This window comes from Gorilla gorilla, chromosome 1 (assembly GCF_029281585.2).
Source record: "Gorilla gorilla gorilla isolate KB3781 chromosome 1, NHGRI_mGorGor1-v2.1_pri, whole genome shotgun sequence".
NCBI lineage: Eukaryota > Metazoa > Chordata > Mammalia > Primates > Hominidae > Gorilla > Gorilla gorilla.
The window spans coordinates 93605470-93625486 of record NC_073224.2 but is presented as its reverse complement, the minus strand read 5'-3'; the positions used below and the strand labels follow the sequence as shown (position 1 = coordinate 93625486).

The 20017-nt window shown below is 37.1% G+C and overlaps 1 protein-coding gene and 1 long non-coding RNA gene across 2 annotated transcripts in view; one reads left to right on the top strand and one right to left on the bottom strand.

The window, feature by feature from the left end:
- Window positions 1-3489: 3489 nt before the first annotated feature.
- Window positions 3490-20017, bottom strand: part of RGS5 (regulator of G protein signaling 5) — a 60679-nt gene continuing 44151 nt past the window's right edge. Inside the window, exons 4-5 of the mRNA XM_004027804.5 lie at window positions 13761-13927; window positions 3490-8713 (exon numbers count right to left, since the gene is read on the bottom strand). Of these exons, the coding sequence (XP_004027853.1) occupies window positions 8552-8713; window positions 13761-13927 (329 nt within the window). The 3' untranslated portion in view covers window positions 3490-8551. The remainder of the gene's footprint in view (window positions 8714-13760; window positions 13928-20017) is intronic.
- LOC134756458 (uncharacterized) lies at window positions 12881-19414 on the top strand. The gene is made up of 4 exons (XR_010129152.1): window positions 12881-12904; window positions 14410-14578; window positions 18900-19098; window positions 19242-19414. It is a non-coding gene; the product is annotated as an uncharacterized lncRNA (long non-coding RNA).

Sequence of the window (20017 nt, the reverse complement as noted above, 5' to 3'; positions counted from 1 at the left end):
AATAATAATATATGGATATGTGAGGTGTTATTCAATCAATGGATAGTGAAGAGTACCCACAGGGATTTATAGACTGGACAAGTCTTTCTCTGTCCTCTGTGTCTGAAGACTACAGGAGGCTGAAAAGCATGGAAAAGTATTGAAAGGTTTGAAACAGAAGAATAACATAATCAGATAAATGCTCTAAGTTATTTCCTCCCTTGTCACAAAAAGCAGTTAAAGATTGTATGTGTTACTTTTTTTATGAGAATTTTCATTTAAGGGAGAATTCTTAAGTGATGGACAATGCCTAACAAAATGGAATAAATTGCAAATATCAGTTTGCAATGGGTAGTTGGGAAATTTAGTATGAGAACTCTACCAGTTCTTCAAATCTCAGTAAAGAATAAAGCAAATACATGATCTTTGCTAGAGTATTATTTAGGATAAAAGACTCATGTGTGCATAAATCTTTATTTATTACCTGGTGTTGTCAGAGAATGTATGTAATGGGGATGTATATAATACATATGAATTACCAATTTTCAAAAAGTACACTACAATACACAGAACTCTCTCTTCCTCAATCAAACCAGTCTTCTCAATCAGAACACCCTTTGTCTCTGGGCTGTCTTCAGAAAGATTTAAAGAAACAAGCAATGTGTATCATCCCATTGGAGTTATATATATTAAAGAATCAATGGCTGCTAACTTCCTAATAGGACATTTTACACTTAAAGGAGTAGTTTGCTAACCCAAAAGGATAGTTAGTTGGGAAAATTGTTACAGAGATACAGGAGAGGAGTCTATTTTGAGAAGCAGGGTGTTTTGGGGTCAACTCTATCCTATCATTTCTCTAGTGTCTTATAGTTCTCTGATATCAACTTTAAGAATATCCATTATTATGTTATTATAGATATGTAAATGTGACATAAAATGAATTTTATTCCAGAAGAAAAAAGAAAAAACACCCACACTAGGAATCAGATCATATTGTAAAGATTATGGCATTATACAGATGTGTAACTCTGGACAAACGTTTCACTTCTATGGGCCTCAATTTCCTCATATATAAAATGGAGATTGGGCTGGGTGTGGTGCCATTGTAGGAGGGCAGAGTGGTTTTTTGTGTGTGATGACCATTACCCGACTAATCGCTATTAGTTATTTGGCTGATATGACTGGCCAGGCGAGTAGGTTCCTCCTTTGTTCTCTGGACTCTCAGTGTCTGTGTCCCCCAAGCTGCTGGCATCTAAGCTGAAAAGAATCTGCACAGAGAGGAGGAGTGAACTTTCATCCTGGGCGTATGAGAGCATTTGTAATGTCTATTCCAACTCTGACATTTTCTGTATCTGGACTTTTTCCTTTTTTATTTTATTTGTTTATTTATTTACTTACTTACTTATTTTGAGATGGAGTCTCACTCTGTTTCCCAGGCTGGAGTGCAGTGGCATGATGTCAGCTCACTGCAACCTCTGACTCCCTGGTTCAAGCAATTCTCCTGCCTCAGCCTCCCAAGTAGCTGGGATTACAGGCATGCATCACCACGCCCAGCTAATTTCTGTATTATTAGTAGAGACGGGGTTTCACTACGTTGGCCAGGAACGGTCTCAATCTCCTGACCTCGTGATCAGCCCCCGTCAGCCTCAAGTGCTGGGATTACAGGCGTGAACCACTGCTCCCGGCCTAGACTTTTTCTTTATTGCCTTCCTCGCTCATTGTTAGTTGAATTGCTTGAGAAACTCAAATAGTATAGAAGTTAAGGCTTTTGTTTAATGAAATTAAAATAGTCAAAATAAATGTTCAGTTTAAAGAAATAAGGGAACATCAATCTTCATTCACGTTTATTCATGAAAGTGTCTAGGCTCCAATTTTTGCTTAAGTGTCTCTTCTGTTTTCCAAGAATTCTGCTTGGAAGCAAAGAGGCTTAGGGCATTTAGCAGCAAAATCTGAGGCAGGCATCTATTTCTCAGTTGTCACAGACAGTTCCTTCTAGTGGCAGTCACAAGGCATCGCTTTTTCAAAGCATAACTGACCTTCAAAATTGTCTATGGGCATACCCACCCCTGTAACCCTGTTATCAACAGCATTTTTCTACAGTGAAAGTGACTTGAAAATGTGACCTCATTAACAGAGACCAGGCTAACCTGGCCAAGAAGACTGGCTGCCAAAGATCGAGCAAGAAGGTTTACTTTTAAATAAAATTTTCATTGATATCTTTTATTGCTTTAACAAGTTAAGCTGTTAAAAGAGGGCAAGATTTGACCAAAAAGTGGAAAGGTGTGGAAAGTGGACTAGGAACTTGCTGGATGAGACTAATTCAAATACAGAATGCAGAGGAGGCATTGGGAAGCCATCTGGAAAGTTAATGAACTTGGAAAGTGGTTTATGGGCAAAATAATTTTCAAGGTACTGCTGATTTAGAAAATGTAAAACTGGTACAATGTGCTTTAGAAAGCTCATAACTTGGAGAGCTTGGCCTACCTGACTTTTACAGATGGTAGAATGGGTTCCCACTTGGAGAGTGGTTAATTTAGTCTCTTTTGCTCAAGTTAGAGCCAATAACCCTAATGTCATGAGGGATTATATGGGGTTACTTTTGTTTATCGGACCAAACGGGCATCTGAGAGACAGTCAAACTGATCTCTAGTCTCTGTTCTGCTACTGATTTGCAGAGTGACCTCGAGAATATCACTTCTCTGTAGGGGAAACAAAGAGGTGTCGATGATCTTTGCTCTAATAATAGTTCTTGGTGAAAACTCTTGGAAACTCATTCAAGATAATTAAAATAAAGAGGAGAGTAGGTGATATCGAAATGATTCAGGGGCATTATATCTATATTAAATATAGCTAGGCCTCATGGGGCCTGGGAATGAAAATTAAGAAACTTATCAGAGACCAAGACAGACACCCGCTTTAATCTCTCTTTATGTCTCCCTGTCTGTCTGTCTCTCTCTTTCCATTGTTTCTCCTTGTAAATCTTCTCCTAATGCTTCTATCTGAATATAAATTTTCCCCTTTTACCCAGTCCCAATCCCACTAGTTGTATGATCCCCTTTTACCCATTCTCAATCCCACATTATCTTAACTATGTGATCACCAAATGTATGGTCACAGAATTAAGCTGCTTACAGTGGCATCTGGATTTCAAATCTTTCAGATCTTTCACCAGGGGAGGAAGAGAAAGGAATTACTATACTCACTGAATATTGCAGGATCCAAATGATATATGTTCAGTCAGTTTCTAACAGTGATGGCAGCTGAGTCAATAAATTATTGTCACCTGAATCCAAGGGAAAGTAGTCAACAGAGTTTATGAAAATGGGCACTTTGTATTTCCCTGAGTTTTGCATGTCAGGCTGTATTTTAGTTGTCCTTTATTAGTAAGCATCCTCCCAACTGATCAAGAGCGCACCTGGTGTAAGAAGCACGGTGAAAGAACAAGCCTATCTTAAGGAAGAATATTTCATACAGAAAATACTTGGGAGTCAAGGAGGACTCATATGAGGCTGTTATATAGATATATATTTAATATAATATGAGTGATTGTGGTTACAGATACATATTTGGTGCTTTATTTATCCAGAAGCATGAGTCACATAGTACATAAAGTATTGAATACAAAATTCTAAAGATAAACACAATTTTTCTTGAATTTAAAATATATGTTATAAATGCTTACAAATGGATTTATAAACCTTTCACTTCTACTTCATTCTCCTGGCTGTGTCTTCCGAAGATGAGTTGCTAGTTGCAACATTAAGAAAAATAGCTCATTCAAATCCTGACACTATATGACATAAAAAGAACTTTTGGCAAATATTTATTCAGATTGCTTGTCTCCAGTGGCAAATTTCTCAGCATTTCTCTTTGTTTTGTCTATGCCTTAGCCTGTGCGTTTTTCTAGAAAGGAAGTTAAATGCTTTTAATGTATTAATTATTACATAATTGAAGTTGGACCCAAATATATTAAATATTTCCTCTTGCAAAGGGAGAAGAGGAAGGGAGGAACAGGGGCAAGGTGGGGAGGAAAAAATACCTCAGGTGAGAGAACAAGTAACTTGCAAGAGGCTTATTAAACTGTATATAAATGTTGAAGAGGCTGATTTGTAGTTTCTCTACTAGAAAAATAATAAGATGTATTATTAAAACGTGAGTTGAGAATAATATTCCAAATGTTTGTTGTTGTCGTTGTTGTTGTTGCCGTGGCCTGTGACTCTCTGCTGTAAGTTTCCATTCAAAGCCAGGAGTCTTTTCTCAGTTGGAAGAGTTGATCTTTTTAGTTTTGGGATGTGTAAGTGATGCTGGGAAAGCCTTTCTTTAAATATTCATTGCTCTCGTTTGCCTCAGAACCTATTTGGTGAAAAGTGTGTTTAACACAAACAGTAGCTGCTAAATTGTTAACTAAAGAGCCTTGTGTGAAGCAAGTGTTCAATACATGCTTGTCTAATAGAATGAAGAGACTATAAGCCAGAGAGGTTTAATAGCAGTTGAGCCAGCATAAACCAAGATGCACCAAACTTTATGTCCAAAACCTACGTAGAATTGCCTACCCCTTGGGTTTTGATGCTTGGATGTTGGAGATTGCATTTTCTATTCTCTGCTTTCTGGCACATGCAAGCCAGATATGGACAGGAAACCCTCAATATTTATTCATTTTTCTAGTCAAGGCTTTCTAGGATGATAAAATAAAATTTTACATCTAGCTGCATTGCAAGTCAGAAAATACCTTCCTGCAAATATGGAAGATGACAAAACTCAGTTTCAACCAAGCTGAGCTGCTCTTAAATATTTCTAGCAAAGGGATTACGTTCATAGGTCTGAGCACTTACTTTTTAACCACTTCCCTTCTCCCCTTTCTTCCCTTTATTTTCATGACTATTCTTTCCTAAACTTGCTAAACTCCCAGGAAAAAGGGAAAATGGCCTGCTAGGGAGAACAGTTTCAATAATGAAAATCATTTCTCTGAAATATAACTAGCTTTTTCAATGATTCTCAAATTTGTTATTGGATAGGCACTTTGGCAAAAACCTAGAAGGGAATGCTTATTAGTTTATTAATTTATTTGCTAATGGCCCAGTTTTTATTGAAACTTTTGCATGTCTATTACTCTTTGGAAAATAATTAACAGCTCCATCCTATTGAAATGGCTTGTGTACAGAGCACACATCAACCAAATAAAATCCATGGCTTTGTAAAGGATAAAAAAAAAATTAAAATAATTTATTTCACCAAGTTCTCCTTGGCACTGAATTCTACTTAAAGTATAATTCATACAGTAGAGAATTTGAGTACATGGGGTATGGAGAGTAGGGCACAAAATGTTTCCATACATTTGACTTTATTGATTTGAAAGCAAAGTTACTGAAATGCCTCAGTTAGTTCTGCATTTTAAAAGGTGTCTACCTGAAAGAAACAAAAAAAGTGTGTGTGTGTGTGTGTGTGTGTGTGTATGTGTGGCAGGGAAGATGGAAGATTATTCACATGCTTGAAGGCTATTCACACTGCTTTAACAAATAAACATGGAACATGCGTCCTTAATTAACTGTGGAGTTAATAGTCTGTCTCTTTGTCCTGATGTAATTTAGATCTTAATCTAACCCCAACCCTAAACTATATCAAACCCAGGCAGAAAAACTGAAGTTACAGGCAACTACCTGGGTTAATCTTAGGTTTTTTCTCAAGAGTGAGAACCATATTCTCCTATTTCCATTGACCACAATTTGGTTCCACCACCTTTCTACATCCTCAATTCACTCCCAACAGTAGTTACGTTTTCACAGGGGAGGAAAACTCCAGTACAACAGGGTTCTTGCATCAAGCTTCATGCTTTCCCAGACATTTACTCAAGGGAACGTGGAGAGGAGGAGGAGGAGGGAGATGATGGAGTGATAAGCAGATGTTACATGTTTTTCCTGGAAAGATCACCCCACTTTTTCTAATTTCCCAGAATTAAAAGAATGTATTTTATCTGTATTACCATGGAAATTACTAGTAACACAGGATTTTTTTTCCTCTTTTCTAAGTTTCCAAAAACTTTCAAAAGTGTTCAAAGAAATTTTCTAGAACAATTTTAATATGTTTGATTTCTTATTTGGGGCTGGAATATTTGTATTGTTTTTAATTTTTTCACTTCATATATTAGAAGAGTTTCTAATATGTGTAGGAATACAATTTTAAATGTAAGATTACATAGATGTAGATATAGATAGATAGATATATGTAGATATAAAGATATAATGTCACAATATCACTATAAGGCATTCCTTCTTCCATTCTTTTTATATCTCCACAGAACTGCTCTCATGGGACCCTGTCCTGCCCTGTAGGTAAAAGCCCTTCTTATTTTCCACTGAGAAGTCTACCCACTTTCATAGGGTGTCAATTTGTGTCAATTTGTGAGTACAGTCCATTGGAGTCTTCATAACATCAACCCTCTAGGTGAGATCTGTAATAGCTAGTTAATTATCTGGGAATTTTTAAACATTTGGATATTGCAAATAATGTGAATAAAATACTTGAATTTTAAATAATTAAATTGTTTCTTCAAATGTTTTAGCATTTATGAAAAAATAATGCACCAAGATTTTGGATTTCTAACATTTCTGGCTGTATGAGAGAGTAAAGGGTTGGCACTTTATCAACTTGGGGGCAATGTAGACAGATGTTGAAGCTGGTTCTGGAAGTGCACCTTGGAAATTTTTAACTGAGTTCCTTGTCAATCCTACACAATTGCATGCGATGAGAACTTCATGACTGTAGCGTTGATCTGGCCTAGCTCTGGACTGCTTGATGAAAGAGTTTCTTTGAAGTGAGCAATACTGGCAAATATGAATGAATTCACACCACTAGCAATTGTTGGCAGAACACCCAGCCACTCTACCCAGTTTCAGAATGTGAAATGGCATGTATTCAGCAGGGCATATTATTCTTGAAGTCACAAAAATAGGGAAAATCCAACAAGCACAGTCAGTGTTTACCTGAAGAATACAGTCACATAGTTGCTTCACTTTCACTATTCTTTGGAAATAACCAAATAAATGAGCTACAAATATGGGAAACTGAGAGTGTGTGAATGAAAGAGAGCAACAGAAGGAGGAAATACAAGACTAGACAATGTAATCTTCTACTTAACATTTCAGAATTTTATTAATCCTTTAAAAATCACCCTCTTTCTTTTGAGTTAATATCCTCATCTCGATTACCCTCATACATGGCTTAGTTTGATTCTGTTACTAAATTCTGTGAATCATTATTTAATCAAATCTACTAAAGATTAGAAAAAATTCTAGCAAGACTTATAATCATGAAATACAGAATTAAAAGTTTAAACTTACCAAAAGTCCTATGGCTTATTATTTAGCTGTGAATGAGGCACGTCAGGAGTATAATTCTGCACTTTTGACTGTAAGTAAAATTTGCTAATGCAGGAAGCGAAATAGCGAAGGAATACTGGGGTTGCTAAAAGATTACTTTTTTTCTTTTTTTTGCAAAATGCAGTGTACCTTAAAAGTGTCTCACCTAGAAGGCCTCTACCTGTAGTCACATTAATTTTTCTAAAGACAATTTGGTGTTTTGAAGATAAATGTCATTAGTCTATGATAATAGCATCATAGGACAATTAGCCATTTTAGACTTGACCATATTTTCTCTTTTTAGCATATAGCCATCTTGATATTTAGGTGGGAGACTACTCCAATGGAGCAACAGTTTCATTTTACATGATTGGATTTAGAAATTTATGAATTTTAAACTCATAAGAATTTTAAATAATTTGAAAATGGAAACATTTGACCCACAGTCTAGCAGCATAAATACATTTATAAAATACTTCATTGTTGATCTTAGGTCATTGATTTAAAACAGATTTGGTAACTATGGGCAGGTGGAGGGGGCCAGTGAGGAAGGTATAAAAGAGAAATCTTTATGAATTGTGTTCAGATTGATTTTGTATAAACATAATATATTCATGGTTGTATCTCTTATTTATAATACCCAGCTAACATGAAGGTGGTCCAAGGGAAGGATCAATATTTTAAATAACATATTTGCTTAAAATATCATACAGTGGCTGCTTCATAAAAATCTTATAAACTTTTATTAACCAAGTTCAGAAATAATTAGAGGGGTGATCTCCCTGGATCAGAACTGAAACAAGTGAGATCAATTAAGCTCCTTTGAAATAGGTCTGTCCACACTTAATATTCTTTTTTAGACCAATTTAGGTGGAAATCTATTACTTAACCCACATTCATTGATATCATATTCTTGTCTTATATTTCTTTGCCTTAGGCAGGATTTTTCTGTGATTCTGATTGGGTCTGACTACAAGCTGAAGATATCTTAATTAATAACAGGGCAGGAAGAATTGAGTGGGGAAAGAAGGCCTTCGGACAGTAGATAAGTATCCAAAGCAATGTGGGCAAAAAGAGTAAGCAACATCCCCTGGGATTTTTCCCATGTGGCTATCACTGAGCAAAGCTGCTGTGGGAAGATATGTAGATTAATGGGAAATGCAGGGTTATTACGGAGGAAATAACTCACAGGATGATTTCATAGCCTGGCTAAATTACTACTTGATTAACTCCTGATAAAACTCAGAGCGCACAAAGCGAGGCAGAGAATCCTTTTCCATCAGGGCATGGATTCTTTTCTGGGCCATGTCAAAGCTGCTCAGGGAAGGTTCCACCAGGTTCTTCATTGTGATGTCCTTAGTGAAGTGGTCAATATTCACCTGTGGGCCAGGAAACAGGGTCACTACATAAGCCTAAGTTATAGAATTTGATGAGGGGTGAAGAGGGAGGTGGAATTTCTCATCAATAAAACATAAGAGGGGAGGAAAGTCATTGAAAACTGAGACATGTCACTTCTCACTTTATAGGCGATGGGATAAGGCAGCTGATGTTCCAACAGATGCATCCAACTGGTATTAGACACCCACCAGGTGTCAGACCTCCTGTAGAAGCTAACACACACATTACTTATTTAATCCTTGACAACAATCCTAAGAATGATTCTTTCCTTTTATAGAAAAAAATATGTATATGCAGAAGGTTAAGTGGCTTCCCCAAGATCACAGAACTGATAAGTGTATTTGAATCTAGGAATCAGAATTTGAATCCAGGTGTCCTGGTGCTTTTTTCTTTTTCTTTTTCTTTTTTTTTTTTGTTGGATAGAGTCTAGTTCTGTCACTCAGGCAGGCTGGAGTGCAGTGGCGCCATTTGGCTCACTGCAACCTCTGCCTTCCGGGTTCAAGTGATTCTTCTGCCTGAGCCTCCCGACTAGCTGGGTTACAGGCATGTGCCACCACGCCGGGCTAATTTTTGTATTTTTGATAGAGACGGGGTGTTGCCACATTGGTGAGGCTGGTCTCGAACTCCTGACCTCAGGTGATCTGCCTGCCTCGGCCTCCCAAAGTGCTGGGATTACAGGTGTGAGCCACCGCGTCCGGCCCTGGTGCCTAATTTGAAAATTCTAACACAACATTTGGTTTCACGTCTATTGGAGGAATTGAACAGAGAGAAGTAAATTCTGTCTGGGGATCCAGGACCTTTTGCATGGCTCCAGAAGAGCAAGAAAACTTGTTCTTTCCAAAAACAAACCAGGAAACAGTCATTCTGACAGAATAATAATGAAAACAGCTAACAGCAATTAACATTTATTGAGTGCTCGGTCGGTGCCAGGCACTTTGCAAGGATGAACTCATTTAATCTTACAACTCTATGAGGTATAATAGATGCTGTTGTCTACATTTTACAGTTGAGGAAACAGATGCACAGAAATGTTACATGATTTACTCAAGGTTCATTAATGGTAGAGAGAAGATTCAGAAATCCAGTGATGTGGCTCCAGAGCCCAGCCTTTTAACCAGTAGACTCCAGCACTGGGATGCACTGTGGCTTACATGTCCTGAGTGCAGGGCCACTACATTGCAACCATACTAGGGTCTATGTGAATGGTTCCTCTGGAGTTGTACAAGGTACAGCCTGTTTGAACTTAGCTGACTATGAGTTTAAAGGAATTTTTATACTCCATGTTGTACGATTTAATGGTTTTTAAGGATTTTGAGTGTAAACAGACAGAAATAGAATCCAAATCAGCCTATGGTTGTGAATTGAAACACTGATAAAGGTTTTGGGTCTCTCCTGGGCTGTTAGAGGTTTTTGGTACTGAATAGAGCTCTTTGGGCTCAGAGAATTATGAAGCAGCTATTAGTTAGAGTTGGAGACAAAATGCATGATTCCCTGGGGAGCCAGGTCAGAACAGACAGCAGGACTGAGCTGTGCTTCAAAGTCTAGGATGAAGGGCGTTGAGCTACATTAAGATTTTCCAGAGGTGAAAGGGGTCAGTGTACTTTATGCAGGCCTGTTGGAAGACCAGATTGTCAGAATTGGGATCAGCATCAGAGTTGATGAAGTCCAATGTCTGCCTTTAAATGTGAAGACCTCAAAGAGGTCAGGTTACATGCCCACAAACAGCTAGTGTGGATTAGAGGTGAGACTATAACATAGATTTCTCCGTTTTCAGTCTATTATTCTTCCCGCCACACTGAAAGCAATGCTTCTTCCTTCTCTTATATTAAATATATATCTGTACTGAGCTTGGTAGACAGGCTTATTCCAAATGATTGAGTTTCTAAAAATTATAAAAGTAGCTCCTAATCTTATTTTTTAAAGGAGTGATGTATTTAAAACCCTCTAGGACATAGTATCCACCAGCAAATAGCAGCTATTTCTCTTAGTATTTTTATGTGCTTAAGCCTTCTTTAATGAGTCATTCTGATACATATTTATCTGTTTAGTTATCCAGAAACAATATCATTTCATTAATTTCAAATATGGTCAAATGATAATTTGCAATGTATAAATTATCTACTTATTGATCTCCACATGGCCATTTCTCGTTTAAATTTAGTTCCAATTCTTACCATTGTATCTCTCAGTCAGTTTCTTGTATTAAAGAGTTGAGGTGAGTATTCAGAGCAACAAAATTCAGATTACTATTTGCCTGGGTAGTCTAGGTCTTATATAGGTCAATTTCATCAAAATTAAATAGTAAATATTTACATCAAAATACAAAATTTGGAGAATTTTTTAAGTAATAAAAGCTATGACTTAACATACTTCAGGTGCACATACATATATACAAGATGGTTGCAGTTAAAAGAACTGAGGATTAGAGAGCTTTAGCTAGAGACTTGCCCAAAGTCCCACATCTAAGAATGTCTGAAGTTGGATATTTTCATGCTTTCATCTCAAAAATATTTCTTGAAAGCTTTTTATGTGCTAGGAGTAGGATTCACATTCTCTCTAATACCCAGCTCAGGATCATTATTCTACATAATCCTGGGATGCCTGTATTTGGGTCTAATGTATATTATTGTACTCTCGCATAAGCATAGATCATTTAGAATGAAGGGCAAGGCTATTTTAATTACAGTCTTTCAACTAGTGACCACAATTTATTTGTCCCTATAACTCAGCTAGCCATGGTATTATTTATTTTAAAATTATATTTTAGGTTAATGTCTCATATTTTCATAATAACCAATAATGTTTTCCCAGAGCTCAGAGTAACTAACAATTATCTGAATGGGTTTCTACTATTTGTAGGTATTTCAGCAAATCCTAGAATTCTGCGAAGAGGAAGTCAAGTTGATAGGAAGGTAAGTTGGAGAATCCTTTGAAATGGGGAAATACATGTCCAATTTAATGTTAAATTAATCTTCTTGTCAATATATACAGAGAAATAACATGCTGACAGAAGAAAGGATGGCCCAGCACAAATGGTAACAGAAGTAGGGTAGAGCTAACATATGTGCTTAGGGTGGAGGTTGAGGAGAAGAAGGGGTGATCTGGAGAGAATTTCAAGATTAATATCCACATCAAACCCAAATCTAGTTTCTTTCTAGCACCTTTTCATTTTCATGGCTTTGACCCACAGTACTGTACATTCTCATACTCCTAACCTCTAACCCTGTGTCATGGAGGAAGCACATCTACTAGTATCAAGGTACATAATTTGTCCATCCACTCAAACACATTTAGGGTAACCCATAACTAAAGAAATATATATCTAATGGTGGAACTCCAGGAGTCTAGAGCATCTGTGGTAGAGAAGGGATATTTGGGAGTTTTTCTCTCTCAAATATCTTAAGTAGATTGCTGCCTACTCAACAAGGCTTGCCCAGATCACCTCCGTGCTTGACTCCAAACCTTGATGAAACATTTACTTTCCAGACTGGATTAAAAGAAACAAGTGAAATTAGAGTTACCTGACCAAACCATGATGAACAGGGCTTGCTGTGGCTATCCTGAATTCCACAATAGGCTTTCAATGTGGTTTTATAAATAACAAAGAAAAAAGCAGATCAACTTCCCCAAAGTTTCTTTGAAATCAACAAAAATCTGGGCTTTAGCAGTCAATCAGTGGTATATTGGCTTTCAACATCTCTAGCACCATTTTCTTGTAATATTTTGATTTTCATGAGTAAATATACCATTGTCCCAAGTACAGTGTAAATGGAAAAGTCTAAGTGGGGAAATAAAGGATAAAGAAGAGTAGAGAGGGCAAAAAAAAGAGAGGTGTTTAAAGGAAAGAATAGAAATGGGAATGGAAAGAAAAACAAAGAAAAGTTGTAGAAATACTCATTAGGCATTAATGAGTTCAGACACTGAGATACTGGTTGATATAGTTTGGCTCTGTGTCCCCACCCAAATCTCACTTTAAATCATAATAATTGCCACATGTCAAGGGCAGGACCAGGTGGCAATAATTGAATCATGGGGGCAGTTTCCCTTATACTGTTCTTGTGATAGTGAGTGAGTTCTCACGAGATCTGATGGTTTTATAAGGGGCTTCCCCCTTCACTCCACTTTTATTCTCTCTCCTGCCACCCTGCGAAGAGGTGCCTTCTGTCTGGATTGTAAGTTTCCTGAGGCCTCCCCATCCATGCGGAACTGTGAGTCAATTAAACCTCTTTCCTTTATAAATTACCAAGTCTTTGGTATTTCTTCATAGCAGTGAGAGAAAGGAATAATACACTGATTGAACATCACTTATCTGGAATGCTTGGGACCAGAAATGTTTCAGATCTTGAATTTTTTGAGATTTTGAAATATTTACATATACATAATGAGATAAGATATCTTAATATGAGACCCAAGTCTAAACACAAAGTTCATTTATGTGTCATATATACCTATACATATAACATGAAGGTAATTTTATGTAATATTTTTAATAATTTTGGGCATGAAAAAAGTTTTGGCTGTATTTTGACTGAGACCTATCATAAGAGGTCAGTGGAATTTTCCACTTGTGGCATCATGGTGCTGAAAAAGTTTCAGACTTTGAGGCATTATGAATTTTGAATTTTCAGATCAGAGATATTCAACCTGTATAAGTTTTTACGCCCACTATTTAATTTAATCCTCACAACATCTCCATAAAGTAGTCTCCATTATTCTTATTTTCACAAAGGAAGAAATGAGGTTCACAGAGACTCAACAATTCATGCAAGATTTCACATTGGTATGATCTCCACTGGAGGTTAGTGGAGGTGAGACCCATAAAACTAGAAAGCGGTCTGAACAGGATTCATGTTCATATATACTTGACCATGTTGCTCTTCCTTTGTACTCAGTAGGTGCTTAATAAGGTGGTCGACTCACAAATAGGAATAGCCTTTGGCTCCCAAAGGGAGGTCTGTGTCTCAGATGTAAATCCTTCCTGAGAGCCAATGAGCTGCCCTTAACTGACCCACCTACCCACACACCAACCTCTTTAGGAGCCTCTGTTTGAATGAATTCTTCATAAATTTGCTTTGCCTTGTCAGCCATCTTGGCAGGGGACTTGATCTTCTTGTAATCCTCACAGGCAATCCAGAACTCAAGGTTTTCCTCACTGAATTCAGACTTCAGGAAACTTTTGAAACTGGCAAGTCCATCTGGAAAGAAAAAAACAGTCAGCTGGAGAAATTTATTAATTTACTTAACAAATGTTGTATCCATGAGAGAAAGGGAAAGGGCTTAGCAATACTCTTCTATGCACAAAGTTTTAGCTCATTCACGTCTAGCTTCCTTTACTCCTTCATTCAAATGCAGAAGGAATGAGACAGAGATGGAAGATAGACAGCAGAGAACACAGAGCTCAAGCCCTGCTTATCATGCAGAGCCGTATGGAACTCTAGAACTAGACAGAGAGATTTACCACATTGTCTTTCCAAACAATCAAATGCAATGTCTATTTAAGTGACAAACGTTTACCTATTTACGTATCAAGGAACACTATTAACACTAATGCCGTTCTGGACACTTAAACTACCAAGGAGAAAATAATACATTTAAAACTTGGCTTGTCTATACAAGTAATGTTAATGTTAAGTATCACTATGAACTACTCACAATTCTTTATTTTATCTTTGTACAGATGATTTTTGTTTAACTATTATGTTCCAAGCACTATGATTTAAGTCACCACGATAAGTAAAATAGACATGGTTCCTGTCCTAATGGAGCTTATAGATTCTGGAAAAAGTAGAAAGAAAATGAAGAAACAGAAGAAACATTTACACGATGAAAGGAAAACTGTATGAAAGGTAGTAGCAGAGTCATAGGAGAGTCCTGACTTCATTTTAGGCTAAGGGAAGGCAAGGAAGTAACTTTCAATTTGAGACCCAAAGGATGAGTGGGAAAGGGCCAGATGAAGTTACCCCATGTAGCGTACTTACCATGTCCATCAATTATACATCAGGTTTCTTTAACATGCTAAATGCAATATGATTATAGCTATTATGATTCTGTTTCCAGTGTACAATTGCTCATGTAGGATAAACTTTAGTTTATAATTTAAAAATTATATCTATATATAATATATAGATATTTTAGTCTATATAGATATAGATATAGCCTATTATATATAGATATAGTTTTTAATTGTAAACTAAAACTATAAGACTAAAACTATAAAACTATGTATATGTAAGGATTCTTGGGCCTGATCCAATATTTTCCTTCTCCTTAATGCTGAATATATATATGTATTATTCAGCATATATTACACACACACACACACACATATATATATATATAAACCAAAATTCTAAACAATGTATGGCTATAGGGAGAGAATTCATGTTCATTTATTATCTAAGAAAAGTAAAGATTTCAAACAGGAGGAGAGAGAAAAACTCTAATTTTCCAGAAGCTGTATCAAAATCACAGACCTACCCTCAGTAACATGTTTCGAATGTCACTTTGCCCCCCAGGGCAGAAGGAAGGATTATTGTCACCAGTACTTTAGGGTCCAGTTTTCTCTAATTTGCCCCCACCTGGAAACACTTCTGCAATACATTAGTTCTGCTTAGGCATCATATTTACACTCTGAATTCATTTCCTTTGGCCTAATTTTCATTTATTCTTTTTAACTATTCTTTTTATAGGCTCTAAAGTTTTATTTATTAGTCATTGCCAATACGTTGATTTCACACAAGCATAAAATGTATGCAATGATAAAAACAAAGACGCTATATATAGTTATCCATTTTCAATTTACCTCCTGTATATTTTTACTGTTCTCATACCCTTCACAGTACCCTGAAACTATACCCAATTTTAAAGAAAAAGAATGCCTAGGATGATCGTTAACTTGTATTAGGGTCACCATCAATTTCAGGATCCAAAAAAGACACTTTGTAATTTGATCCCTTCTTCCTGTACTTACCCTAAATACATTTTTAATTGATTAACAATAAAAATATATCTAGGAGCAATGGTAGGTATAATAAACAATTTTCAACACTTGTGAAAAGAAGGGAAAAGGAAAACAAGGAAAAAAAAAAACTTTTTCTAGAAACTTGGCCAGAAGAATTACTTTAAAACCATTTGATAACCTGTAACTGGATAAAATCAGGTGTATTTTCTCTCTCTTCTAATATTTCCTACTATATTTCCAGCACTATTTGTCTTAACTTGGTGACATGAGAGTTAGCATAAGTGCTAAAAGAAAAATATAAAACTTATTTCTCTCTCTGTCATGGTTAAAACGTCCATTGTTTCTTAAACAAAAGGGGTCAGATAGTCTCTGTCAAAATGAAAACATTCTCAGGCATGTTTTAGCTTCCAGGAAATGAAGTCTTATGAGCTCCCACACAATAAGGTCTAAGACGGCTGGAGGCAAAAATAATTCCACAGAATAAGTCTGTGACAAATTTATTCTAATTAGCCCCATATCCCCACAACCTATCTCTGAATCACCCATTCTGCATCTTTGGAAAGCATAGGGACAAAATCTCAGTCCTCCCAAACATTCTTATTTATGACCCGGGGATGTATGCCGGGATTCCACAGAAATGTTCACATTTACTGACTTTCCAGGGAATAAGCTTGCAAAATAACTTTTCTGTGCAGCAAGTCCATTTCCTGGATACTAATTTTGTAACTTTCATTGAATTCCACAATATTCTTTTAACCTTTTTGTTCATGTATAACTCATAAAATAGCTCTTTATATTGTATTCGTCTGCGAGATGTGTAAAGCTATTCCTTCTCTAAATCTGTGCACCTGGCTTTTGGGCACTCTCTAGAGGTCCCTCTAAAGCGACCCCTGAGACCCCTTCTCCTCTTTAGCCTCTGGTTGTCTGTCAGTTCCTTCCTCAGCCACTATCTCTGTTTAGTTCCTATCACCCCTGCGGACATCCTATTGGGTCAGTCAAACACAATCCAGGCCAAATGTCTCTATTCTGCAAAGAACACACATTTTTTCTTTGCCCTACAGCCATTCCTCTACCCACTCCAGTAGAGCCTCAGCACACCTCCCTGACAAATCACCACATTCTTCCCTGCTGAGCCTGCACGGAGCGTCAGAGTACCTCTCAACCCACCTCGCCAGGCATCCACTCTCTAGAAAGCCAATGAAACCCACCTGATTATCTGGTCTTATGGAAACACTCCAGGTTGTAATCTACATTACAATTCCAGAGTTCACCCTAATGAATGGTGTCACTTTTGACATCCATGTAAACTAGCAGCCAGCCCTACCTAAGAACAAGATGAAAACACCTATAAAATCACTTTGAAAATTAAAGGAGCATTAGACAAATCCAAGTCAGTTTGCTACAAAGGAAAAAAATATTAAAAACTAGATTAGTGCAAATCTCTTCAACCAGGGGGGATAAAAATGAAGTCATTGATAGTTGATAAGCACCATTTCTAGCTTATTGGTTAAAAATTATATTACTGCAATAACTTGAGCAAGTCATCAAATCTCTCTGAGACTCTGTTGCGTCATCTGTTCGATGGAGGTACTAATGGAACCTATCTGATGGGGTTGTGCAGAGAAATAAATAATTCATATAAAATTCTTACATGGTACCTGACATAATAATCATTATGTAGCTCAATACATGTTGGTGTTCATTATTGTTATTCATTACAAATTTAAAATTAATCTTTTAATTAATTCTAAGCCCAACTCCAATGTTGCCTCATCTGTGAGGTAGCCTTTACTTACTACCATCGACTTGCTCTTGAAGATTTTTATCATTATGAGAGAAGCAGTCACTTTCTGTTCTTTTATTGGGATTGTTTGCTTCTATATCTTTTCCATTAGGCTGTTAATTCTTTGAGTATGTTTCACCTGTTTGCCTCTCTTTTGCATCCCACCTCCCAGTCTAAATCTGTGCACCTAACATTTAATAGAGGTTCCCACAGAAATAAGACACATTCAGGGAAGCATTTCCTTCCAAGTGACAGAATCAAAGAACACTAACTTTAAAAAATTAATTATGGATTTTGCTGCTGTTATAGCATTTTATTTCTGGGCAAGTTACCTAATTCCCCTTAATCTCAATTTCATTTTCTGAAAACTAGGGATTGTGATGGCACTCAAGTCCTAAAATTATTGCAGTCATTAAATTAACATATGCAAAGTGCTTAGAACAGTGCTTGGCACATGATGAATAATAAGTGTTAGCTATTGCTTTTATTATTATAATAATTATTTTCAAGGAAATTATGGTTGCCTGCGAGGAAGATGATGACAAAAATGAGCCAGAAAAGAGAAGGAAGAAAACCAAAGAGAAAGAAGCAAAAGGGGAGTGCAAAGATAGAAACAAAAAGATGTGTCTGGATTCAGGCTCCTTCATTTCCCATGGACAAATCTAAATCACAAGGGTGTCTCAAGGAGATGCTCTGGCCTTCTGAAACTCCTAGGGAAGGGAGATCCACATAAAAACTTTGCTGCTTCTGGCTTGTTTCATTCTTCTCTGCTCTTAAAAATGGTTGTGGGGAACTATTAAATGTCACTCTTATTTAAACTCCCATGTGAAATCTATTTTTGTGTTTGAAGAACAACACACTGTTTATATGCCCAACGTGACTATGAAATGAAAACAGATGGTGCCACCTAAAGAATTGAAGGCAAAACATGTAGGAAGTTGATATACTTTCAGAACACAGTCACATATACTGGATGATTAAAAATTACTTTAAAAATGAAGGAAAGTGAGAAGAACCTTGTTAGAAGAGATTGAGTAGCAACTTAACTGTCTTATATTTTTTAGAAGCTTGGTACCAATTAACTTCATTTCCACTCAATAAAAATTAAAGATATGAATGTAAGGAATTCTTGGGGAACTATTTAACACATCAACTGTGAAAGTCAATATCCTACATTAACATAACAATGCCAAATTTCCCTTATAAATTGACAAAATGCTACTCCTCAAGTTTAAATGGTTTAAATTTATCAAATCAAACATGCAAAAAGAGATTGTGAAGTGGTTTGTCTTGATTTGTTTTTATAGCAACAGGGTCTCTCTCTGTGGCCCAGGCTAGAGAGCAGTGGTACTATGCTGGGCTCAAGCCATCCTCCTGCCTCACACCTGGCTAATTTTCTTTCTTTCTTTTTTCTGTTTTTTAGAGATGGGGTCTTTTTATGTTGCCCAGACTGGTCTTGAACTCCTGGCCTCAAGCGATCCTCCTGCTGCAGCCTTCCAAAGTGCTGGGATTACAGATATGAGCCACCGCACTTGGCCCCAGTTGTGAAGTTTTAGATGTATATATGTCCCAAATGTATCTTTCTTCATTACCTGTTTTGCATCAGCCACAGCTAATGTTGGGTAATTTCTGATTATAGACTATTAGTTTTTGTGGATTCAAATAAGAACTTCTCATAAGAACTGATTTGTCAGTTTGGCTTACAGTTATTCATGGTATTCTATAGCTGATGTCTGGGAAAATAGGTCAAATATTGTCTCTTCAGGTCAGTGATGTTGGAGTAGAATTATCTGGGCAAGCCTGGCATTCCACTGGTTCTTCTCTAGGAACAGCCAGACAGAGAGAAGCAAAGGGCAAAGACAGAGTGGCAAGAGAGACACAGAGAAAGACAAGTCATGGGGAGAAGCAGAGACAGATAAAGAAGAAGAGAGCAATAGAGTGACGGTAAGAGTAGAGAATTAGAGAGGGGTATTGGGCAAAATTCACCCCCGATATTTCACATAGGTTCTTTTCTATTTTCCCTAAGTGTCAGCCAGTCTGAGAAATAAAGGGACAGAGTACAAAAGAGAGAAATCCTAAATCTGGGTGTCCAGGGGAGACATCACTTGTCGGCAGGTTCCGTAATGCCCCTGAGCCGTAAAACCAGCAAGTTTTTATTAGTGATTTTCAAAAGGGGAAGGAGTGTATGAATAGGGTGTGGGTCACAGAGATCACATGCTTCACAAAGCAATAAAATATCACGAGGCAAATGGAGGCAGGGCAAGATCACAGGACCACAGGACCGGGGTGAAATTAAAATTGCTAATGAAGTTTTGGGCACGCATTGTCATTGATAACATCTTATCAGGAGACAGGGTTTGAGAGCAGACAACTGGTCTGACCAAAATTTATTAGGCAGGAATTTCCTCATCCTAATAAGCCTGGGAGCACTACAGGAGACTGGGGCTTATTTCATCCCTCAACTACGATCATAAAAGACAGCCGTCCCCAAAGCGGCCATTTCAGAGGCCCCTCCTCAGGGACACATTCTCTTTCTCAGGG